Source organism: Pelobates fuscus, unplaced genomic scaffold (assembly GCF_036172605.1).
Source record: "Pelobates fuscus isolate aPelFus1 unplaced genomic scaffold, aPelFus1.pri scaffold_58, whole genome shotgun sequence".
In the NCBI taxonomy this organism is placed as follows: domain Eukaryota; kingdom Metazoa; phylum Chordata; class Amphibia; order Anura; family Pelobatidae; genus Pelobates; species Pelobates fuscus.
Genome location: NW_026961890.1, coordinates 100,616 through 127,021, shown reverse-complemented (window position 1 = coordinate 127,021; position 26,406 = coordinate 100,616). Strand labels below are relative to the sequence as shown.

The window sequence follows — 26,406 nt, the reverse complement described above, 5'->3', positions numbered from 1 at the left end:
CCTTATGCTCTCAGTCAATTATTGTAATTCTTCCTTACTCCAGAAACATCCAGCTGCTCCTGTAAGTTGTCAAACTAGGCACTGGTCCATATCTAGCGCTCTGCATTTTAAACGTCTCAAGCATCCTAACCTTGAAGAGCCTCGCAAATGGAGACTTTCCCCAGAAGCCTCCAATCTTCAATGGCTTCAAATCCAATTCTGCAGAAAAGACTTGCCTCATATTTGTAATCAAACCTTAAGAAAGTTCTGCTGACCTAGGTTTTAAACCAGTTACTAACTTTTATAGGGTCGTCTTTCCCCGCCGCCCAGGAGGGTCGTCTTCCCGCTCTACCCAGGAGGGTCGTCTTCCCGCTCTACCCAGGAGGGTCGTCTTCCCGCTCTACCCAGGAGGGTCGTCTTCCCGCTCTACCCAGGAGGGTCGTCTTCCCGCTCTACCCAGGAGGGTCGTCTTCCCGCTCTACCCAGGAGGGTCGTCTTCCCGCTCTACCCAGGAGGGTCGTCTTCCCGCTCTACCCAGGAGGGTCATCTTCCCGCTCTACCCAGGAGGGTCATCTTCCCGCTCTACCCAGGAGGGTCATCTTCCCGCTCTACCCAGGAGGGTCATCTTCCCGCTCTACCCAGGAGGGTCATCTTCCCGCTCTACCCAGGAGGGTCATCTTCCCGCTCTACCCAGGAGGGTCATCTTCCCGATCTACCCAGGAGGGTCATCTTCCCGTTCTACCCAGGAGGGTCATCTTCCCGTTCTACCCAGGAGGGTCATCTTCCCGTTCTACCCAGGAGGGTCATCTTCCCGTTCTACCCAGGAGGGTCATCTTCCCGTTCTACCCAGGAGGGTCATTTTCCCGTTCTACCCAGGAGGATCATCTTCCCGTTCTACCCAGGAGGGTCATCTTCCCATGCTACCCAGGAGGCTTGTCTTCTGTTCTACCCAGGAGGGTCGTCTTTCCGAGCTATGTGATTCTTTCTTTCCATATGGTTACATACTCACAAGTACTCCAGGACAAATCTCTATTCTCTCACAGCTACAGATCAAGAAAACAGAGCTATTAAATACACTAAACGAGCTCATACTTAAATTAGTTTTTTTATTGGCATTTGGTACAATAGACATGCAGGTCACAAGAAATTAAATACATTTGTTTGCAAAAAAAGAAAAAACACAAAACAAATTATAGGCATAAAGATAAATAATCAAGTACTGGTTTCTAGAAAATAAAGTGCAATTTAATCAAGCATTACCTCTTTTCTTTCCTTCTAGGTAATTCATTCTCGGATACCAAAAGGAGACACATATCTTAGTTCTCTTTAGCAGACCATAGACACATCTTAGCTCTTGTAACAAGATCGCAATTTTCCAATAGACTTATTATTTTTTTTACCAGACTTCACCTTATCTCCATTCATACAAGATGGCCCAATGAATTGAATATTTTGCAAGTAAATTATGTATTTTCAACTTAATAGGCTTTTCAACTCTCCCCATGGAAACATTACATAGAATATGTGACTACAGCCATATTATGGTACAGGAGACTGTTTCCTTTGCATTAGTAGTGATAGTGCTTTCTAGAAGGGGTGTAAGAGAATACATTTTTAGCAGTGTATATACAGTGGGTATAGACTTAATTTGGAGAAAATGAGACAGAGGATTTCTTTAAGTCTAAAGCATCACATTGTAATACCTGCTTATAAAACCAGAAAGAGGCTTAAGGCTTTAACCTTGAACATTAGTTTTATAGTCATTTTCCTTTACACGTGCTACCAACAAGCGTGATACAACATGCATAGAACATCATGTCTGCAAATAGATTAGCATAATTAGCAAATGCTATGCAAATCCTTTCCACTACTTTACTACAAGCCTAACACATCACTGTCTATGGAACAAACCTACATACGTTGCCTTACTGAACCGACCACAAATAGACTGTGTTGGGATTACTGATAAAGGCATTTTATAGGAGGCAGAGGTACAGTTATAGTCGCAGGAAGTTTTCAAGGTTTGAAGAAATAATTAACTTCTTAATGATAAGTAAAACCTTAAATAGACCTAGCCCTAGAATAGAAATAGATTCTACTTTGGCATCAGTTGGGGTATTTATAATGTGTAATTCTGGTGCAAAATATTAAATTGGAGCAATGAGCAGCAATTGTCCATTTGCTTCCACAGTGAATGCATTAATGTTTAAACTCTGTTTTCAGCATTGTGTAACCCACAAAGCATTTTGGTGGCAGCAATGAGGATAGGAAAGTAGACAAGTTTTGTAAAGACCAAAGTAAAAAAGCATTTTCTTGATTTTGCAAACCGTGGTGTTGTGAATTTGTATATGAACATACCTTGTGATTTTGTAACCTAATGCTTTTAATACAGAAAACATGTAGATAGTAATATGGGGGTGGGGGGTTAAATATCCAAAATATTATATTAAGAGATTTCCTTCCAAGACATCCCCAACAGCAGCATTCGTGACTTCTTCTTCCTGTATATCTGAGCTCACTTATAAACTCTTAAAATGTCTCGAGATAAACAGAGGCAAGGGAATATTTCTAAACATGTAAGGCAAAAAAACTGCTACCTATGAAAATATCAAAAGACTGAAACAAACAGAATACTGCATAACTTTTAAAAAATGTATCACAAAATTATGAAATTTCATTTTATCCACTGAGTGCCAAGTGCCCCGAGGGGTGATTTTTAATATCAGATTGGTAAGACACGAAGGTAGTCTTTATCAAATAATCCTACGTTGCTGACTGTTTATTAGTCAAATATATGTTATATTCAATTCAGGATTTACTTTCCTACCTTGATGCAGAGCATACAGCAAAATTAAACTGAATGCAGCAGATTCCAATAGGGCAGACATAAATATGACTTTAACAGCCCCTGACACCACATTGCGGTGTGACTTCATCTAGAGCAATGATGGCTGCTTTTTGCACTGCTGATATCTGTGAACCACATTTCCTGTATATGGAGGCCACCAACAAGGACAGCATAAAACTGATGTCCATAATGTCAATATAACCATGTGAATCACCATTTACATTTCAGGTTCTGTCTTAGGATAAACACGTGTGACTAAAAGCACTTTATGGAACAACAACCTGCTTTCCCAGCATCCATTGCGGCACTCCTGCTTGGCACAGAAGCCTAAACACAGATTAGAGAAACGGCAGAGATTGAAGAACAGAAACTTTGTCAAATTCATATAACATAAAATATGAATTTAAAAAAACAAAACCAAAAAAACCAAAAGCAACCAAATACCACAGTTATACCGTAAGAAAGGTTCTAGAGTAGGTGGGTGAGAGTTTGCCCTACATTTGCAGCTTAAATTCACTCTTTTGCCAAATGGCAAGAAGGGCCCCTGCCCCCACTCTCCGTCTGCATTCGGGTATTTCCTGTACACAGTGTCTGAGTGTCCTCTTGGGTTCTTCTGTACTTGATGAAGGATCAGCTCTGCTGTAAGTACTGGTGAGTAAACATATTGAGTTCGCTGTCTAGCCAGCCCGCTTTATTTCTACAGAGAAAGCAGAAACAGGGATGATTGTTTTGGATGCAAAGAAATACCAGAACAAAACACAGGGTCAGGGGGTATTGATGGAAGCTACTGAAAGGGGCAATATGTCCAATGTTCAATCCCTGACCTATCAGCAGATCTCTCAACCTGCTGATCTTCACGACTGACTGTGTTCCAAACATTCAAACCAAACTGAACTTAATAGCTAAGACAGGCAGACATCAAGACAGATGCAACAAACTTGTAATGTACTTACTGTGCCTCTCTCCATGGCAACCTGTAAAGTGCTGAGTACACCTGTTAGTGCTATATAAATAGAATATACATACACTGTATACCTACTGCACTTACTGTACCTCCCTCTACTGTAATGTAACCTGTAAAGTGCTGAGTACACCTGTTAGCGCTATATAAATAAAATATACATACACTGTATACCTACTGCACTTACTGTACCTCCCTCTTCTGTACTGCAACCTGTAACATGCTGAGTACACCTGTTAGCGCTATATAAATAAAATATACATACACTGTATACCTACTGCACTTACTGTACCTCCCTCTACTGTAATGTAACCTGTAACGTGCTGAGTACACCTGTTAGCGCTATATAAATAAAATATACATACACTGTATACCTACTGCACTTACTGTACCTCCCTCTACTGTAATGTAACCTGTAAATTGCTGAGTACACCTGTTAGTGCTATATAAATAAAATATACATACACTGTATACCTACTGCACTTACTGTACCTCCCTCTACTGTAATGTAACCTGTAAAGTGCTGAGTACACCTGTTAGTGCTATGTAAATATAATATACATGCACTGTATACCTACTGCACTTACTGTACCTCCCTCTACTGTAATGTAACCTGTAAAGTGCTGAGTACACCTGTTAGTGCTATATAAATAAAATATACATACACTGTATACCTACTGCACTTACTGTACCTCCCTCTACTGTAATGTAACCTGTAAAGTGCTGAGTACACCTGTTAGCGCTATTTAAATAAAATATACATACACTGTATACCTACTGCACTTACTGTATCTCCCTCTACTGTAATGTAACCTGTAAAGTGCTGAGTACACCTGTTAGCGCTATTTAAATAAAATATACATACACTGTATACCTACTGCACTTACTGTATCTCCCTCTACTGTAATGTAACCTGTAAAGCGCTGTATATACATACACTGTAATGTAACCTGTAAAGCGCTGTATATACATACACTGTAATGTAACCTGTAAAGCACTGTATATACCGTATATACTCGAGTATAAGCCGACCCGAATATAAGCCGAGGCCCCTAATTTTTCCCAAAAAAACTGGGAAAACTTATTGACTCGAGTATAAGACTAGGGTGGGAAATGCAGCAGCTACTGGTAAATTTCTAAATAAAATTAGATCCTAAAAAAAATATATTAATTGAATATTTATTTACAGTGTGTGTATAATGAATGCAGTGTGTGCGTATGAGTGCAGCGTGTGTGTGTATGAGTGCAGTGTGTGTATGAGTGCAGCGTGTGTATGAGTGCAGCGTGTGTATGAGTGCAGTGTGTGTGTGTATGAATGCAGTGTGTGTGTGTGAGTGCAGTGTGTGTGTGTATGAGTGCAGTGTGTGTGTGTATGAGTGCAGTGTGTGTATGAATGCAGTGTGTGTATGAATGCAGTGTATGAATGCAGTGTTTGCAGGGCCGGTGCAAGGATATTTGCCCCCCCCCATATGTCCTGACCTCCCCTCCTCCTCCCTCAGTGGTCCTTACCTCCCCACCCCCGTGTTCCTTCACCCCCCTCCCCCAGTGGTCCTGACTCACCCCTCCCCTAGTGGTCCTTACCCTCCCCTCCCCTAGTGGTCCTTACTTCCCCCTCCCCTCCCCTAGTGGTCCTTACTTCCCCCTCCCCTCCCCTAGTGGTCCTTATCCCCCCCCTCCCATCCATAGTGGTCCTTATCCCCCCTCCCTCCATAGTGGTCCTTATCCCCCTCCCTCCCATAGTGGTCCTTATCCCCCTCCCTCCCATAGTGGTCCTTATCCCCCCCCCTCCCTCCCTCCCATAGTGGTCCTTATCCCCCCTCCCTCCCATAGTGTTCCTTTTCTCCCCCCCTCCCTCCCATAGTGGTCCTTATCCCACCCCCTCCCTCCGATAGTGGTCCTTATCCCCCCCCTCCCTCCCATAGTGGTCCTTATCCCCCCCTCCCTCCCATAGTGGTCCTTATCCCCCCCCTCCCTCCCATAGCGGTCCTTATACCCCCCTCCCTCCCATAGTGGTCCTTATCCCCCCCCTCCCTCCCATAGTGGTCCTTATCCCCCCCCTCCCTCCCATAGCGGTCCTTATCCCCCCCCCTCCCTCCCATAGCGGTCCTTATACCCCCCCTCCCTCCCATAGTGGTCCTTATCCCACCCCTCCCTCCCATAGTGGTCCTTATACCCCCCCCCCCCTCCCACAGTGGTCCTTATACCCCCCTCCCTCCCATAGTGGTCCTTATCCCCCCCCTCCCTCCCATAGTGGTCCTTATCCCCCCCCTCCCTCCCATAGCGGTCCTTATCCCCCCCCTCCCTCCCATAGCGGTCCTTATCCCCCCCCCTCCCTCCCATAGCGGTCCTTATCCCCCCCCCCTCCCTCCCATAGCGGTCCTTATACCCCCCCTCCCTCCCATAGTGGTCCTTATACCCCCCCTCCCTCCCATAGTGGTCCTTATCCCACCCCTCCCTCCCATAGTGGTCCTTATACCCCCCCCCTCCCACAGTGGTCCTTATACCCCCCTCCCTCCCATAGTGGTCCTTATACCCCTTTTTTTATTATTATTATTATTATTTTTTTATTATTTCTTCTTATTTTATTTATATTTTTATTTATTTTTCGTACCCCCTCCCTGCTTGATACATAGCAGGGAGGGGGGCTCTCCTTCCCTGGTGGTCCAGTGGCAGTTCAGTGGGGGGGAGAGGGGTGCTGGCAGAGCTGTACTTACCTTTCCTGCAGCTCCTGTCAGCTCTCTCCTCCTCCGCGCGGTCTGTGCAGCTCCCTCTGTCAGCTCCCAGTGTAAGTCTCGCGAGAGCCGCGGCTCTCGCGAGACTTACACTGGGAGCTGACCGAGGTGCTGAACGGACGGCGCGGAGGAGGAGAGAGCTGACAGGAGCTGCAGGACAGGTAAGTTACAGCTCTGCCAGCCCCCCTCTCCCCCCAGTCTGTATTATGGCAATGCAAATTGCCATAATACAGACCTTGACTCGAGTATAAGCCGAGTTGGGGTTTTTCAGCCCAAAAAATGTGCTGAAAAACTCGGCTTATACTCGAGTATATACGGTACATACACTGTAATGTATCCTGTATGCATACTTACTTCCCCTCTAATAAAATGTAACCTGTATGTGCTATGTATATTGGTTCACGCCACATAAATAAAACATTTGCACACGTTTTGTTTGTTTTTACCGTAATAGTTTTGCTTTGCTCTGTAAACTATCCAGAATCTCTATCTTTTTGTTCAGGGCAGCGATATCCTGCTCCAAGTTCTCCCGAGTCACATCAACCTGCTGGCACAAGTGAGCGAATGTCCCAGAGAGCTCCCTGTGAGGACAGGAACACAGGAAGCATTAAGGAAAACACTGGAATTGAATAAACTGCACACTGGCCGTCTAGGTGAGCAATGACAGACACTCACATGGGGAGTGAGAGAGTGATACAGATTTAAGAAGTCCCGCACAGGCGTGGAGTGTTCCAAGTATAAGAAGTGTTTGGAATACTGTATTTACATTTAATTATATAAAAGACAATTGTGGTTTAGCTATTTAAAGAGTAACTTACTGTTGCACTTGGTGGCTGCAATTTGAGCCAGTGTAACTGACTATCAGTTGCAGCTTCTCCGACGCATATTCCACAAACTGCCTTTTAAAGGCGCGTTCCTTTGCCTTCGTGGTCCAAGTGAGCCGTTCATATACATACAGGAGCCCATAGAGGCCAAAAGACAAAGCGATGAGTCTCCAGCCCACAGCCTTCCAGACCTGAAACACACAGAATGAGGTCATCTGACACACAGAATGAGGTCATCTGATACACACAGAATGATGTCATCTGACACACACACACACAGAATGAGGTCATCTGACACACACAGAATGTGGTCATCTGACACACACAGAATGTGGTCATCTGACACACACAGAATGTGGTCATCTGACACACACAGAATGTGGTCATCTGACACACACAGATTGATGTAATCTAAAATCATTACAAAGTCCTTAAAAGGCTTACTCCAAACACCATAACCACTTAACTTAGCGTGTCGTTTATTGAATTGCACTTAAGGAGTGGTCCTGCTCTTTTACTCCCACAGTAATATAGGTTACCGCGTTAAAGTGAACATACATTTACTTCTTATAAAGACAAATAGTAAAACATAAGATATGTGGGGACAAAAACAGTTTGAATAGATTTTATAGTCAAATTAAAAACATGTTTGTTTTGAAATTACGCCTACAGATGAATATTCTACAAAAGGCAAAGTGATTCCAAGATTTTAATTTAAGTTTTGAATGTTCTTGGTGTTTCTCACTGCCATTTTATAGTGGCGCGGTCTTCGAGGATTAAACATTTTAACTGAGTTTATTTAGTTTATATAAAAAGAAAGAATGTCCACTAACCCTGAGTTAGCAGTACATGCTGGGCACGAGTTAAAGAGCCATTTCCTATACAGGGAGTGCAGAATTATTAGGCAAGTTGTATTTTTGAGGATGAATTTTATTATTGAACAACAACCATGTTCTCAATGAACCCAAAAAACTCATTAATATCAAAGCTGAATATTTTTGGAAGTAGTTTTTAGTTTGTTTTTAGTTATAGCTATTTAAGGGGGATATCTGTGTGTGCAGGTGACTATTACTGTGCATAATTATTAGGCAACTTAACAAAAAACTAATATATACCCATTTCAATTATTTATTTTTACCAGTGAAACCAATATAACATCTCAACATTCACAAATATACATTTCTGACATTCAAAAACATAACAAAAACAAATCAGTGACCAATATAGCCACCTTTCTTTGCAAGGACACTCAAAAGCCTGCCATCCATGGATTCTGTCAGTGTTTTGATCTGTTCACCATCAACATTGCGTGCAGCAGCAACCACAGCCTCCCAGACACTGTTCAGAGAGGTGTACTGTTTTCCCTCCTTGTAAATCTCACATTTGATGATGGACCACAGGTTCTCAATGGGGTTCAGATCAGGTGAACAAGGAGGCCATGTCATTAGATTTTCTTCTTTTATACCCTTTCTTGCCAGCCACGCTGTGGAGTAATGGACGCGTGTGATGGAGCATTGTCCTGCATGAAAATCATGTTTTTCTTGAAGGATGCAGACTTCTTCCTGTACCACTGCTTGAAGAATGTGTCTTCCAGAAACTGGCAGTAGGACTGGGAGTTGAGCTTGACTCCATCCTCAACCCGAAAAGGCCCCACAAGCTCATCTTTGATGATACCAGCCCAAACCAGTACTCCACCTCCACCTTGCTGGCGTCTGAGTCGGACTCGAGCTCTCTGCCCTTTACCAATCCAGCCACGGGCCCATCCATCTGGCCCATCAAGACTCACTCTCATTTCATCAGTCCATAAAATCTTAGAAAAATCAGTCTTGAGATATTTCTTGGCCCAGTCTTGACGTTTCAGCTTGTGTGTCTTGTTCAGTGGTGGTCGTCTTTCAGCCTTTCTTACCTTGGCCATGTCTCTGAGTATTGCACACCTTGTGCTTTTGGGCCCTCCAGTGATGTTGCAGCTCTGAAATATGGCCAAACTGGTGGCAAGTGGCATCTTGGCAGCTGCACGCTTGACTTTTCTCAGTTCATGGGCAGTTATTTTGCGCCTTGGTTTTTCCACACGCTTCTTGCGACCCTGTTGACTATTTTGAATGAAACGCTTGATTGTTCGATGATCACGCTTCAGAAGCTTTGCAATTTTAAGAGTGCTGCATCCCTCTGCAAGATATCTCACTATTTTTGCCTTTTCTGAGCCTGTCAAGTCCTTCTTTTGACCCATTTTGCCAAAGGAAAGGAAGTTGCCTAATAATTATGCACACCTGATATAGGGTGTTGATGTCATTAGATCACACCCCTTCTCATTACAGAGATGCACATCACCTAATATGCTTAATTGGTAGTAGGCTTCCGAGCCTATACAGCTTGGAGTAAGACAACATGCATAAAGAGGATGATGTGGTCAAAATACTCATTTGCCTAATAATTCTGCACTCCCTGTAGAAAGAGAAGGGACCAGCACTCACAGGTGTATCAATGGGTGCAAGTTCCCGAGGTCCCCTTCCGTGAACCCCAAAAACACCTTTGTTGTTGCGGCTCCATTATTTTTGGATTTATTGCAAATCACAGACAGATTGGTTGCTTGTATCATATGATCTCTCTAGTCATAAGTTATTATTATTATTTTATAAATAACCGTCACCAAAGGTTTGGAAATTGTGATTTAACTTCCATGCTGAAACCCTGACAGTTCTTCAGGGGGCAATTCCAGCTAAATTTGCTCAAGCTTACTTAGATAAAGATATATATATAAAAACAGTATGGCAGACCAGAAGGGAGGAAAAAAGTAAAAAGAGGCAAGAAAACACAAAACCACTAATCAGCTTTAGTGACAGAATTTTAAATATTACTTACCACCCCTCCCACCACAAGGATGCCCATAGAGGTATGGGACGTAAGTGAGGCCAAACCGGTAACCATGGAAACCATAAGTTCTTCCTGGGTCATAGAGTTTTGCTGCATTGGAGGCATACTGGGGTTTACAGGGGTCAAAGGCATATTGCGAGGAACCTGAAAAATACAAACACAGACATGGAAATTAAATGGCACACGTAAATTCCACTTAGGCTACATAGGTTTTCATTTAGATTATATGAATTTATCCGAAGCACAACTTCTCAAACAAACATTTTGTGGACAGCATGTTAACTTGAATTCCATGTTTAGATGTGTTTTATCTTAAAAGGACATTCCTGGCTAAGGATCATATAGTCCTTGCTTAAGTACTTTATGTGTGAAGAATGTGCCCTCTTTTTTTCCATTTTATAAAAGACAATTTCAATAGATAAATGAACCTTGTTACGCATCCCCAGCTATCCTAAAGCCAGTCCTGTTACTTTTTGGTAGGTTAGCTACATGGGGCTTAGCTCCACAGCTCAATGAGAGGTCCGTGATTGGACAGTCATAGAAAGTCTGTGCCGGGGAAGAAGAGAAGGGGATTGCACTAACTGCAGATACTAGATCTGCAGCCATTGCAAGACAAGATTTCTCATACCCACAAAGAAAACACTGAGGGTTTATCTATTAAATTGTTATTTTTATGAACTAGTTATATAGATAATGCAAAAATATATGTGAGACATTTTAATTAGAGGGCACAATAACCATTGCAGCTGATTGCATCATTGCAGTGGTAACAATATGGGTGACACACCCCACCCCCAAGTTTCTTGTCAAACTATTTTGGAATAGTTAAACCAAAAATCAGGATTTGGGACTATAATCAAACCATTAAGTCAAGTCATACTGTAACATGGAAAGTACACTGAGTGCTCTTTAACCTGGATGGCAATGATGGGTGGACGGCATACCGAACGTGTGGGTGTTAAATTGTAACAGGAATGAGCTCTGAGAATATCATAAAGATATATATAGAGATAATATATAAAGATATAAATAGAGATAATATATAAAGATATAATAAAGATATATATATATAAAGATAATATATAGAGATATAATAAAGAGATTTGTATGAAATAAGCCCATTAAGCACCTGATCATTGTAGGCCATCAAAGCTCTGCGACCATTTTTTGGTCCCAGGAATCTGTTAACCAGCATCGTCCATCCCAGGGAGAAGTGAAACTGAATGTCTTCTTGGAAGTCTGCACATAACTTGTCACAGCTCAGATCGTAGCTGAGAAAAAAGCTTTTCCGGGGAACCAGTAAATCGACCTGGGACCGCGCAGTGAGTGGAAGGAGAGGCATCATTCCTTCTGCAGAGACAAACGGTTCCAGGTCAAACAGAACTCTCGATGCTGTAATGCTACGAAAGCATGGCGATGCTATTGAAAATGCGAGGTGGCCGCTGACAACACACAGATTGCCACGTTTTCTCCGTCATTTTCTACTGGTATGTTTCTAGAATGATCCACACTGCATCCAGAGGTTTCCAGAGAACATGCATTACGCTGGTGGCAATGCCAATCTCCTGGAACCTTTGGGAGAGATACTACAGATTTGGTCTTTCTTGCGTGTGAAATCAACGTCTCAGTGGCTTGTGTACTTTTAATACTAAATTGATAAAGAATGTATTTATTGTGGGAAATTTATTGTTAGATTTTGGGAGTCTGATTTTTCCAAAATTCAATAGAAAATGATTTTTATTTTTACAACAACGTATATAATAACAGTAAAATAACATTTGTGGGACTTGGATTATAGGATCAATAAACAAATCCACTAATTTGGCATATATCCAACTATTTCACAGATGCATTGTAATGTTGTATAGTTATGCTATACATAAGGGTACATTCCATTTTCAATGCTAAAAATATTGTTTTTGATAGAAAATTATGACTACCGGTAAGTTATACATCGTTATTAGTAATTATGTTATCAGGGCTTAGAATTTCAAGTATTACACTAGTAGCCAGGCCTTAAAGGAACACAAACATGGACGCACTGCCCCAGGAAGGATCTCTAACAGCCATCTGAGGAGTGGCCAGTGGAGGTATCCCTAGGCTGTAACGTAAACACTGGCTTTTCTATGAAAAGACAGTGTTTACAGCAAAAAGCCTGAAGGGAATGATTCTACTCACCAGAACAAATACTATACAATAAGCTGTAGTTGTTCTGGTGACTATAGTGTCCCTTTAAGAGTTACGCACTGCTACAAGCCTGAAGGGTACATAGCATAGTACAAAGTGCCAGGGTTATTTTTTCACTTGCCAATGGCTAGTTGAAATTTTAAAGCCTGATATCATAGTCTATTTAGGTTTTTGTATATTTTCTCTCTGTGTTCTCTTTTATCTTCTTATGAACTTGTAATTAAACTTATGTAATTAATTTAAAAATGGCTTTAGATCTAGAAATTTGCTACAGGTACAGCAGTAAGTCCCCTTTCTACATGATCACTGCTCTATCAGTGCATAATATGACGTTTTACCCATCATTTCTTGCTGCGTAGACTGGAGTGACACAGATATTGTACTTAAACAGCGATCAGTCAAATTCCGGCCAAGTCCTTCTTCGACATGGTGATGTAGCGCCTAATGGAACAGAGCGTTAAGCTATTTTTAGGAGAAGCTGCCACAGTTAAAATTAGTTTTATTTTTCTAAGTTTTATTTTCTTACGTTCTTGTAAACTTTAATTACAACTTGGGACGGATGGAAATCCATTTCAAAGTCATCAACTAGGACTGAGAGACGACGGATCTCTTCGGCCATTGCGTTGGACACCTGGTGAAACCGCAAACACAAGTTAATCATTACAAGGATCTGAGGATATACTGTACATTGATAGGGGCTGTGGTGCCACTATATAAACATCTTATAAAATAACCTTGTTACTGATACACAATGTATATTTATGAATATACATGTTTTTTTTACCGACATACATCCCATCAACACGGTACCTTATATTTGCAATTATTTACAAACAGCAGAATCACACTCCTAGTGCACACAGTCAAGGTTTCTACATAAACGTTTCTGTATGATTGACAAATCTAGAAAACGTTTGGTGGATTCTTCCCATAAACTGAGGCATTCCCTTACCTGACGTTCCACCTCATCCGTGATCTGCTTGATTTTCAGTTTATAATCCTCGGTCAGCAGCTCAAGCTGTTTTTCAATGAATTCCAAGCGATCCCTGAATTCCTCTCGCTTTTCCAGACAGTAAACCCTATACAGAATATATAACATATTACAAGAAGCAAGAGATCGCCCATAACCAAAGCTGTAAACTCTGAAGCTCTATCAATCTATACATTGTGTGATTCCAGTGGTTTGTGAAATACATCTCCCATGAACTCATGTGATAGAAGTGTCTGTAATCTGCAATTGGATATGATCAGCAATCCTACTGTAAGCAGTGGCAAAGCTAGGACTTCCTAGTCTGGGCAGAGCTCACTGCAGGAAGATGCAAACTGGGGAATTGCGGCAAACGTGGGACCTTTAGATGGAGCTATCAGTTACTTTATTATTCCTAATACATAATGCATTAAAAGTGGTGGAAACCTGCAGCCTTCATTTAAATGAACAAAGTAAATAAATAATCACTTCATCAAGAGAGAATTTTCACCTCTGCTCCTGGGCCGCGACATGTACGGACTCCATTATCTGGCGAAGGACTTCTGTAATATGTTTGGCTCGCATTGTATGCTGCTCAAATTTGGTCTTTACTGCGGATTGAGAAATGCATTCCTGCAAACAGATACAACAGACATGCAACAAAGCAATGCATGATAGTAAAGTCAAGAAGGGTGAAATCATCTAGTCTCTCGTCCCGCAGCCTTATCGCTCACCTCAAATCTCCTCTCGAAATTCTGAAACTCAAACATCCTGCCTTGGAAACCTTCAGCCAAAGCTCCACCTAGTGGGCGAAAAAAATAGGGTCCCAATCGTTAGCAGGCTACTATTCAATACCATACTGCACTTACTGGTAATCAAACCACAAGAATAGATTTCACAAATCGGATACTCGTTACAATGACTAATAATACTTGCTGAGGGTGTCTAGAAATCTTTAAACCAGGACGAACCAGGTCTGACAGAGGACAATGTATAAGTACTGGTGTTACTGTACCTCCTTCAGGCATTCCTTGAGCTTTCTGCATCCTGGCATTTAAAACCTCCTTAGCGGACACAAAGAAAATGCGATCTCCTGCCTGGGTTCGATCCAGGACACCCAGCTCGTCCACCAAGAAGCTGGTACAGCGCTCCATATGCTGCCGGCGCACCTGCAGACAACAAGAAACACAATACAAAACAGAACCGAGACAGTCCGAAGGCAAAAAGATAAGAATCACCAAGCTGAGCAGATACTAAAATGCAACCAGGATCAAATGCACCTTTGTTACTGCGAGTGGAGGCAATCTAAACACCATAATCACTACAGCCCACAGTAATGGCTATGGTGTGGAATTAGCAGGTTTTTTTTATCCATGTTTGGATGTCAATCATTGTCTGAACCTGTCCAGAACATTGTCACCCATGTGGTCTGTTTGTCTGCCATTTATTCTATGGAGGAAGCATGCATAAAATACAACAAAGTTTCCTTTTACAAGAATCAGACAACTGAATTTATTCTTATGTTCATGGAAACGTTATTATAATTTAGTAAAAAGGAGCAGAGTTTCATTTGAAATCTACCATTTCACACAAAGTGCGCTGCAAGTTGGCATGTGAGCTTACAATCTACAAGTTATAAAGGAGAGCTGAGACCAGAGTTTGCAACTTGGATAATTACTATAATGAGGTGAACTGCACCACATGTACCCAGTGTCAGGCTCATTCAGAAGAAGCAAATACCAGCACCAGCTCCACTGTGCACTGTTTGGATCTGAATGGCTCTCTAGGCTGGAATCCAAACACTAATAGGGATTAGGCACTGGTTACACAAGTCTTTATAGACATTCTTCTAGAAGTCAAAACAAAATGTTCTTTCTAAACAGGGCGTCTGCAAAAAACTTCTACAAAAGAAAATCGATTGCTTTCCGAAATAGCAGCGCCAGTTTGTATTAGGAAAGCTGTGAATATAGCCATTTTAATCCCAACGAAATAGAAGGCTTACTCCACAAGCACTGGGAAGGATGTAGGAATAAAAGCGTGTTTACAACATTTCCCACAATGCTCGGTATGTCAGGAAGTATCATGGGAAATTGAGTTCACACGTAGCTGCAGTGTCAGGATTATCCAGCAGGAAACTTACACATGCCAAATGGATCCATGGCACCAAGGCTTCTACACGTCTAATGAATGTTACGGCTTTATATACTTGTTAGTTTTGTATAGAATTTAGATCATAACATTTCCTGTTATTTATCATCTATTGATTTGTATTGGGGGTTAATCTCCCAGCAGTATTGTTCTATATTATAATATTAAGCTAGTGCCATCTTGTTATGTTTTAGTGGTAGATGCAGACAGGGCTACACTCGGAGTGAGGGCATTACCTCTTCACCAAACATAGTATGAAATGCTGTCAGACCTTCTTTGTTCACCATAATACCAAACAAAATGTGTAAACGTGTTTGTATAAAGTGTTACCTCGTCCATATATTCAGGCTCAGAGGCGGACGCATCCCATCGATTATTCAAAATAAAAATATTGGGCCGTGATAGACGCTCATTTACTTTGTGAAAAAACTGTTTTTCCTAAATAAACCCCCCCCCAAAAAAACAGAAGAAACAGTTACCAAAACAATGTGTGATATTTGTATGCACAAGAAAGACAAACCACCAAAAAACAAAACAAAAAAACACCTTTTAAGAATACGTACTGTCTGCATTAGTGTAGATTCAGAGTTTGCCACCAACACAAAGACATCTGCATCCAGGCAAAACTTGTCAATCCAGCTGTCTAGCTCTGTGGTAACATCAATACCTGGGCTGCAAACACCAACATGTCAAATATTACATTGTTAAAAGGATAGTCTTCTTTATTTCATAATATATATATATAATATCAAGCGCAGTATTGCGTCTTCAATTGTTTTGTACTGATGTAAGTTTGCACCTGATCCTAAATAAAGATGTGGTGTTTTTTTTTTTTAAACAAGTATAATTTGAACTACCCACATCAAACACATATTGTATGTGCAGGCAAAGGTATGACCTCATCTCTCCTAAACCACCTTCTCCTTCCCAACCATATTTTACTCAGCCTTCCTCCACACAGTTAGAAATCTCAACCCAACCTTCCGTCTCCGCCCAGCCAGACCTCCCACCCCAGCCTTCCGTCTCCGCCCAGCCAGACCTCCCGACCCAGCCTTCCGTCTCCGCCCAGCCAGACCTCCGGCCCCAGCCTTCCGTCTCCGCCCAGCCAGACCTCCTACCCCAGCCTTCCGTCTCCGCCCAGCCAGACCTCCCGACCCAGCCTTCCTTCTCCGCCCAGCCAGACCTCCCGACCCAGCCTTCCTTCTCCGCCCAGCCAGACCTCCCGACCCAGCCTTCCTTCTCCGCCCAGCCAGACCTCCCGACCCAGCCTTCCTTCTCCGCCCAGCCAGACCTCCCGACCCAGCCTTCCTTCTCCGCCCAGCCAGACCTCCCGACCCAGCCTTCCTTCTCCGCCCAGCCCAGCCTTCCTTCTCCGCCCAGCCCAGCCTTCCTTCTCCGCCCAGCCAGACCTCCCAGCCCAGCCTTCCTTCTCCGCCCAGCCAGACCTCCCGACCCAGCCTGACCTCCCGACCCAGCCTTTCTTCTTCGCCCAGCCAGATCTCGACCCAACTTTCTGTAGAATTTACAGTTCTGCGTTACCAATGTCAATTTTGTCCAACCTGGACAAGTAAAATTATAATTCCACTTTATCAATGTAGACAAGGGACACGTTGTTACTGGCTGCCAGGAAAGCCCTTTTTTGTTTAACCTACAAGAATTACAAAAAAGAAGGACTGTGCCTTTGCACCATTAGCCCCTTTGAATTGTATTAAAAATGTAAGGCACAACAAAACCAAGAATATATCCTGCAGAACATGCATGGAGCAAATCTCAGATCCTTACCTATCCATCAGTACTAGATCATCTTTCAAGAGGGAACACTTGGAGTTTGGCCACATGACACTGACCAGAGATCCTGAATCCAAGAGCTCGTCCTGATGAAGAGCGTGAGCCAGCTGGTTCACCGTCTGAAACAAAAACCCAGGCACAATGATTTAGAGGTTGGCATTTATTGGCGTTAATACAATGCAGATTATAATATTCTGTGTACTTACTGACAATGTACATTTTAAATGTGCACATTAAACCGGCCATGAGCACTATCAGCCAATCAATACTGTTCAGGTTGGACAAAACTGGTATTAATAATATGGAGGTATTGGTATCAATGTGGTTGAGATGGAGGAAGATCCTTGGCAGCCTTCCTAAACCAAGGAACCACACCGTGGCACTCTAGGCAGCGAGATGCTGCTTACAATGTCCCATTGAAGGCCCTTAAAGCCATATTGATCATCAACACAGGAGAGCTATAAAAAATGATCTATATAGTTTACCAGCAAATTATCTAGAAAGCATATCCGGTAAATGTAATGTTTTACTTACGTGTATGTGACTTTCTGAATGCAGCCCTGAGCAGCACACATACGCTCACAGTGACAGAGAGCACGTATCAGAAGGCTTTGTAGGAATTTACGAATGAGCACTTGTCGACTGTAACCAATGTAACTATACTTTTTCTAGCATTCAGCATACACAACGTACAGACTGCATTTTATAATTCAAGGAAATGGGCTTATCCTTAACACACATATGATGGGTTTTATTACCGGCTTCTGTTAAAATTTAGATGCCGTAACACTTACAGCTAGTCCAGTCTTGGACAAACAACAAGGAAGTGAAATTCCTCTTTATCTTTGTGCATCAGAGGGGCTGAGCTTTGGGTGCTGGGAGTGTTAAACCCACTCTAAAAAAACAGCAGTACTGACACCGACAGAAAGAAAGCCATTCCTCTTTAAGCCAGGCACGTTGTCTGATATCACAGTGATCATGTCAGCACAAAGTCTGCTCATACTGCCACATGTATCTAATTATAACTAGGAATGTGTATATCAGTGTGTTACACACACCCCTTTGGCACACAAGTTTAATATCAAGCCTCTCTGGTATTACACAATGTGATGCCTTACAGTGCACAATATTCACCTTTACCTGTTGCGTATTGTCTAACGCACACACTCTGACATTCATTCATTAACCCTGCGTTCACCTTCACACTTCGTTTTTCCTCTGATCCATCAGTAAAAAGATAGGACTCGTTTCCCTCTGTCCCCTCAACACGCAGGAAACAGTTGGTTGTGTGTCCGATGCCAGAAGGGAGGACTTTGTCCCATAACATGGCGTTTATTACCGTGCTTTTCCCATTACTGGTCCTATGACAGGGAAAGGATATACACACAATGTCACATTTTATTGCAAGAAAACATATCTCCTACCTACCACAGTGCAGCACCTAACCAAATGGCTGAATAAAGTTTTACTAAAAAGTGTACAATCTGAAACGATTTAAAAAGTATAAGATGCAAATGTATGTTCAAATTCACCAAAATATCTTACTTTCATAATTAAAATGCAATTCAGTAAAGTTCTTATATTATTGTGTCTTTAACAGAATAGAGCAAAATATGCATAGATTCTCTGATTTCTACAATTAATAAATACAATATATAAACAGTGCAATCACATAAGGAGGAAGAGTTGCACGGAACGCTACCTCCATTATCTACTGAAACGGTGGGGATTCTGCGTTAATCTTCAGCAACAATTTTTAACAAAATTTCTGTTTGTGTCTGAGCTAGGATTGCACGCTTAGCATGCTGGCCGAGTATCAAAGGAACTGTAGTCCAGAAACCTTTGCAGTTCTTACGTCCCTGATCATGTTTGTTACAGAGCTGTATCTTACCTGCCAAAAAAAGCCACTTTCATGTGCCGCCGAGCCAGAACCTCACTGATGCCAGCGACGTTAGACAGATAGCCTTTAACCTCAAGCACCTGTTCTTCAGAGGCCACTGGATCGAGCTGGGCATTCTGATAGGTTTCTAATAAACACAAAAGATAATCAAAAGATTGATCGTTAGGGGGACATTGTTAATGTTCTAAGAATTCTAACAAATCGGAATTTATTATTGGCAATCAAACAGCTAACTCTCCACGGTATCTTAAACTATTATCAGCCCAAATCAATGTATTCTCTAATGCTGCATAAATAACACATCTTGGGCAGAGTGATTACAGTGGTGCAATCAGTAGGGACTGGAATTGGTTTCCATGGTGATTGCTCCTTAAGTAAAAAAAAAAAAAAAAAAAACCCCACACGTTTCCAAACCATTTCACCCCCAGCATACACAAGTGAGAATAGGAGAAAGCTAGAACCTACTGCTCACATTACAATCTACTGGTTCCCCTGAGGAATGCATGAAAGGATCAGCGGGCCAGAATAGAAAGGTGCAGGTAATATGGGGGACCAAGAGGGAGCATGGCATTAAAACGCTCGCTCACAATACAAGAGGGGGATACTAATACAAATAGAAAACGAACAACAGATCATTTATACCAAATCCAGAAAATTGGGGTGGGAACAACTCCCCCACCCCTCCCCCCAAAAAAAGAAAACAATATAAAAAAAAACACGAAACAACCTATATGAATCAGAATATGGAGAGGACAGGGTAAGAAGAATAAATAGTAATGCAAATAATCGGCAAAGGTCAGGCACAGATTAAGATGTTTGGGCACAAATCTCACCATCTAGAAAGTTGAAGCTCTCCTGGATGTAGGAACCAAGTTGGTCAAAGATGCCGTTGATTTTCTTTTTGGCGGTAACAAAGTGCTTAAGCGGAGAAGCGTTAACTTCAGCCATGAATCTCTTGTCTTTCTTCGAGGTAACTATAGATGATGAGCGAGTAAACAAGAGGGACATTGCGCTGTCGGGAGGAGGAAGATATTTTACTGAAATCAATGGAATTCAGAAAGAAATACAGACTTTCATTCAATGTCTAAAATACTGAGAGTCCATTCACTTTTATTATTTCTGGGCATGACAGCTTTCATTTTCAGAGTATGTGACAAAGGAGAATATAGCTGCTAACTAAAATATTCAATATACCAACTAGTATAGGCGTATACAAGGTTAATATGAGGTATACTAGACCAGAAATAGCGAACGCTCTCTGAAATGTGTTCACCCCCCCCCCACCCTTTTTTTGTGGTTTCTCTCCCAGTTTCGTCTTAGTTTAACTAACTTATAGAATTTGCATAAACAATGCTTCACTTAGTCTTGTTTAGTGGCAAGGTGTCTGAGTTTTGCTATACTGTTTGAGTGTCTTGGGTGGGGGAAATCTCCCAGTGATGGTCTTTCATTTTGGCATTCACAGCCATTATGTCTAAATAAGGAGTGCTGGCACCATAACCACTACAATTAGCTGTAATGGTTATGGTGCTTCAAGAGCCCCTGTAATAAAATCTGGACAAAATAAAGAGAAACACCCATTTGGACAAGGAATATAACACAGATTGCTGCCACAGACTAATGCATATATAAGCAATCAGGCCTACCTACTTACTGTATGTGAGTAAGAGGCATTGCTTAGTCATCAATATTTACCGGGTGAACCTAGGACTCTGTACAGCGGATATCGTTACCGAGGACTCTGTACAGCGGATATCGTTACCGAGGACTCTGTACAGCGGATATCGTTACCGAGGACTCTGTACAGCGGATATCGTTACCGAGGACTCTGTACAGCGGATATCGTTACCGAGGACTCTGTACAGCGGATATCGTTACCGAGGACTCTGTACAGCGGATATCGTTACCTAGGACTCTGTACAGCGGATATCGTTACCTAGGACTCTGTACAGCGGATATCGTCACCTAGGACTCTGTGCAGCGGATATTGTTACCGTACAGCAAATATCGTTACTGTGGACTCTGTACAGCAAATATCGTTACTGTGGACTCTGTACAGCAAATATCGTTACTGTGGACTCTGTACAGCAAATATCGTTACTGTGGACTCTGTACAGTGGATATCGTTACCTAGGACTCTGTACAGCAGATATCTATCTAGGACTCTGTACAGCGGATATCGTTACCTAGGACTCTGTACAGCGGATATCTATCTAGGATATCTATCTAGGACTCTGTACAGCAGATATCTATACCTAGGACTCTGTACAGCAGATATCATTACCTAGGACTCTGTACAGCAGATATCATTACCTAGGACTCTGTACAATAGATATCGTTACCTAGGACTCTGTGCAGCGGATATTGTTACCGTACAGCAAATATCGTTACTGTGGACTCTGTACAGCAAATATCGTTACTGTGGACTCTGTACAGCAAATATCGTTACTGTGGACTCTGTACAGCGGATATCGTTACCTAAGACTCTGTACAGCAGATATCTATCTAGGACTCTGTACAGCGGATATCGTTACCTAGGACTCTGTACAGCGGATATCTATCTAGGACTCTGTACAGCAGATATCTATACCTAGGACTCTGTACAGCAGATATCATTACCTAGGACTCTGTACAGCAGATATCATTACCTAGGACTCTGTACAGCAGATATCGTTACCTAGGACTCTCTACAGCAGATATCGTTACCTAGGACTCTCTACAGCAGATATCGTTACCTAGGACTCTCTACAGCAGATATCGTTACCTAGGACTCTCTACAGCAGATATCGTTACCTAGGACTCTCTACAGCAGATATCGTTACCTAGGACTCTCTACAGCAGATATCGTTACCTAGGACTCTCTACAGCAGATATCGTTACCTAGGACTCTCTACAGCAGATATCGTTACCTAGGACTCTCTACAGCAGATATCGTTACCTAGGACTCTCTACAGCAGATATCGTTACCTAGGACTCTCTACAGCAGATATCGTTACCTAGGACTCTCTACAGCAGATATCGTTACCTAGGACTCTCTACAGCAGATATCGTTACCTAGGACTCTCTACAGCAGATATCGTTACCTAGGACTCTCTACAGCAGATATCGTTACCTAGGACTCTCTACAGCAGATATCGTTACCTAGGACTCTCTACAGCAGATATCGTTACCTAGGACTCTCTACAGCAGATATCGTTACCTAGGACTCTCTACAGCAGATATCGTTACCTAGGACTCTCTACAGCAGATATCGTTACCTAGGACTCTCTACAGCAGATATCGTTACCTAGGACTCTCTACAGCAGATATCGTTACCTAGGACTCTCTACAGCAGATATCGTTACCTAGGACTCTCTACAGCAGATATCGTTACCTAGGACTCTCTACAGCAGATATCGTTACCTAGGACTCTCTACAGCAGATATCGTTACCTAGGACTCTCTACAGCAGATATCGTTACCTAGGACTCTCTACAGCAGATATCGTTACCTAGGACTCTCTACAGCAGATATCGTTACCTAGGACTCTCTTCAGCAGATATCGTTACCTAGGACTCTGTACAGCAGATATCGTTACCTAGGACTCTGTACAATAGATATCATTACCTAGGATTCTGTACAGCAGATATCTATCTAGGATATCCATCTAGGACTCTGTACAGTAGATATATTTACCTAGGTCTCTGTACAATAGATATCGTTACCTAGGATTCTGTACAGCAGATATCTATCTAGGATATCTATCTAGGACTCTGCACAGTGGATATATTTACCTAGGATATCTATCTAGGACTCTGCACAGTGGATATATTTACCTAGGATATCTATCTAGGACTCTGCACAGTGGATATATTTACCAAGGACTCTGTACAGTAGATATATTTACCTAGGACTCTGTACAGTAGATATATTTACCTAGGACTCTGTACAGTAGATATATTTACCTAGGATATCTATCTAGGACTCTGTACAGTGGATATATTTACCTAGGATATCTATCTAGGACTCTGTACAGTAGATATATTTACCTAGGACTCTGTACAGTAGATATATTTACCTAGGATATCTATCTAGGACTCTGTACAGTGGATATATTTACCTAGGATATCTATCTAGGACTCTGTACAGTGGATATATTTGGCAGAGATCTAAGTGTCTGCAGCAGTGGAATGTCTGAGCCGGTTTTCCCGCATATAATAAACATTACTCAGATATAATAAACACAAGCTACCTGACTAACTGCATGGTCTAAAAAGCCTACCTGTACTTCATTACTCACACCCATTATACCACTTACAAACACTGACACACAGCTAATGCTACATTAACCCACACACAGGGGGCTTTCAGCTGGACCCCCACCTCCCCATCATACACCTCAAGTGGTAAGATTGCCACAATGTTCCATTTGATTTGACCAGCAACAATGGGTAAGAGAAGAGTCAGCAGCCAAATGTAGCTTGCTTCTAGATATAAACGTTCAAGCAAATCTAAATAATAAAATATGGACGTTTTAATGAATACAACAAAGTGTTTTTTAAAGCTCATTTCCAAATCTTGGAGTGATTCAAAAGCAAAAAAAGTAGTTATAAATTCTATGCAGAAAATATAATCAATTAACACAACTGCTACTAGGCTCTTATATAAAGGTTGTGACCTAAGGCAATTGAATACTATCAAACCCATATATCCAGCCAATATATGGATCAGGCTGAGGACTCTTGGATAATAGCACCTGCCAAGCAAGAGTGCAGCATAAACTGATTATCATGGATTTTCTTTTTAACTGCATCTAAAGGCTCCATGAAGGAGAGTAAGTGCAAACTCCTGAAGAATTTGTGCAGTAGTTCCAGATGTTTATGGATGGCTAGAGATCTCCCAAAACCTCAGCCTGCAGTAGCAACATTAAGGGGACCACTGCCCCAGTGATCACATTAGGGGCACCCCTTCCGCAGTGATCACGTTCGGGGGACCCCTGCCGCAGTGATCACGTTCGGGGGACCCCTGCCGCAGTGATCACGTTCGGGGGACCCCTGCCGCAGTGATCACGTTCGGGGGACCCCTGCCGCAGTGATCACGTTCGGGGGACCCCTGCCGCAGTGATCACGTTCGGGGGACCCCTGCCGCAGTGATCACGTTCGGGGGACCGCTGCCGCAGTGATCACGTTCGGGGGACCGCTGCCGCAGTGATCACGTTCGGGGGACCGCTGCCGCAGTGATCACGTTAGGGAGACCCCTGCCGCAGTGATCACGTTAGGGGGACCCCTGCCGCAGTGATCACGTTAGGGGGACCCCTGCCGCAGTGATCACGTTAGGGGGACCCCTGCCGCAGTGATCACATAAGGGGTACCCCTGCCGCAGTGATCACATTAGGGGGACCCCTGCCGGAGTGATCACATTAGGGGGACCCCTGCCGGAGTGATCACATTAGGGGGACCCCTGCCGCAGTGATCACATTAGGGGGACCCCTGCCGCAGTGATCACATTAGGCGGACCCCTGCCGCAGTGATCACATTAGGGGGACCCCTTCCGCAGTGATCACATTAGGGGGATCCCTGTCGCAGATTAAAGTTTAAGTCTTATAATCAGTGTTATTCCCCAGAATGCATTGGTAGAGTACCTGCCCTGATAATGATCCCAGCCTGCACTCATTGGGGGCCCTGCCCTGGTGGTAGCCCTGGTTATTCTGGTGACAGACCTGGTTGCCCAGCTTGCCCTGGTGGTAGCCCTGGTTATTCTGGTGGTAGCCCTGGTTGCCCCAGCCTGCCTGGTGGTAGCCCTGGGTATTCTGGTGGTAGCCCCGGTTATTCTGGTGGTAGCCCTGGTTGCCCAACCTGCCTGGTGGTAGCCCCGGTTATTCTGGTGGTAGCCCCGGTTATTCTGGTGGTAGCCCCGGTTGCCCAGCCTGCCTGGTGGTAGCCCTGGTTATTCTGGTGGTAGCCCTGGTTGCCCAGCCTGCCTGGTGGTAGCCCTGGTTATTTTGGTGGTAGCCCCGGTTATTCTGGTGGTAGCCCCGGTTATTCTGGTGGTAGCCCCGGTTGCCCAGCCTGCCTGGTGGTAGCCCTGGTTATTCTGGTGGTAGCCCTGGTTGCCCAGCCTGCCTGGTGGTAGCCCCGGTTATTTTGGTGGTAGCCCTGGTTGCCCAGCCTGCCTGGTGTTAGCCCCGGTTATTTTGGTGGTAGCCCTGGTTGCCCAGCCGGCCCTGGTGGTAGCCCCGGTTGCCCAACCTGCCTGGTGGTAGCCCTGGTTATTCTGGTGGTAGCCCCGGTTGCCCTGGTGGTAGCCCCGGTTATTTTGGTGGTAGCCCTGGTTGCCCAGCCGGCCCTGGTGGTAGCCCCGGTTGCCCAACCTGCCTGGTGGTAGCCCTGGTTATTCTGGTGGTAGCCCCGGTTGCCCTGGTGGTAGCCCCGGTTATTTTGGTGGTAGCCCTGGTTGCCCAGCCGGCCCTGGTGGTAGCCCCGGTTGCCCAACCTGCCTGGTGGTAGCCCCGGTTATTCTGGTGGTAGCCCCGGTTGCCCTGGTGGTAGCCCCGGTTTCCCTGGTAACGACCCGGTTGCTCACTTGTCCTGCAGTTGTCACTGGGCCGGCACTGCCAGTCTCTGCCCGCAGCCTGTGAAGGGTACAGGAAGGGCCTGGAGGGCGTGAGGTAAATAACTCCGCCCCACTACGGGCATGACGTAACTAACCCCGCCCCCACAACAGGGCGTGACGTTACTAACCCCGCCCCACTAAAGGGCGTGACGTTACTAACCCCGCCCCACTACAGAGTGACGTAACTAACCCCGCCCCCACCACCGGGCGTGACGTAACTAACCCCGCCCCACTACAGAGCGTGACGTAACTAACCCCACCCCACTACAGAGTGACGTGCTAACCCCGCCCCCACCACCGGGCGTGACGTAACTAACCCCGCCCCACTAAAGGAAAGGATGGCAGCAATTGACAGGAATACCCCGGGCACCATAATCACTGCAGCTCCCGGTAGTGGTGATGGTGCCTGTCCATTGTGAGAAATCAAATCATTGATACTCCCAGCGGGTCATTAATACTCCCAGCGGGGTACTCCCGGTGTCATTAATACTCCCAGCGGGGTACTCCCGGTGTCATTAATACTCCCAGCGGGTACTCCCGGTGTCATTAATACTCCCAGCGGGGTACTCCCGGTGTCATTAATACTCCCAGCGGGGTACTCCCGGTGTCATTAA

General features: G+C 43.7%; 1 protein-coding gene across 2 annotated transcripts; it reads right to left on the bottom strand.

The window, feature by feature from the left end:
* Positions 1 to 1,086: 1,086 nt before the first annotated feature.
* LOC134584858 (mitofusin-2) lies at positions 1,087 to 25,848 on the bottom strand. 2 transcript variants are annotated; one of them, XM_063440675.1, is made up of 18 exons: positions 25,763 to 25,848; positions 20,039 to 20,217; positions 19,197 to 19,332; positions 18,504 to 18,666; positions 17,300 to 17,424; positions 16,081 to 16,189; positions 15,848 to 15,955; positions 14,385 to 14,538; positions 14,104 to 14,171; positions 13,881 to 14,002; positions 13,355 to 13,481; positions 12,929 to 13,033; positions 12,741 to 12,843; positions 11,345 to 11,565; positions 10,204 to 10,359; positions 7,339 to 7,535; positions 6,967 to 7,101; positions 1,087 to 3,524 (listed from the first exon to the last, which is right to left on the bottom strand). In XM_063440675.1, exons 2-18 carry the CDS (start codon positions 20,211 to 20,213, stop codon positions 3,458 to 3,460), a joined length of 2,271 nt encoding a protein of 756 aa, XP_063296745.1. In that variant the 5' UTR covers positions 20,214 to 20,217; positions 25,763 to 25,848; the 3' UTR covers positions 1,087 to 3,457. The 2 variants fall into 2 exon arrangements, with proteins under 2 accessions (XP_063296745.1, XP_063296744.1); XM_063440674.1 differs by lacking the exon at positions 25,763 to 25,848 and adding an exon at positions 24,822 to 24,878.
* Positions 25,849 to 26,406: the final 558 nt, after the last annotated feature.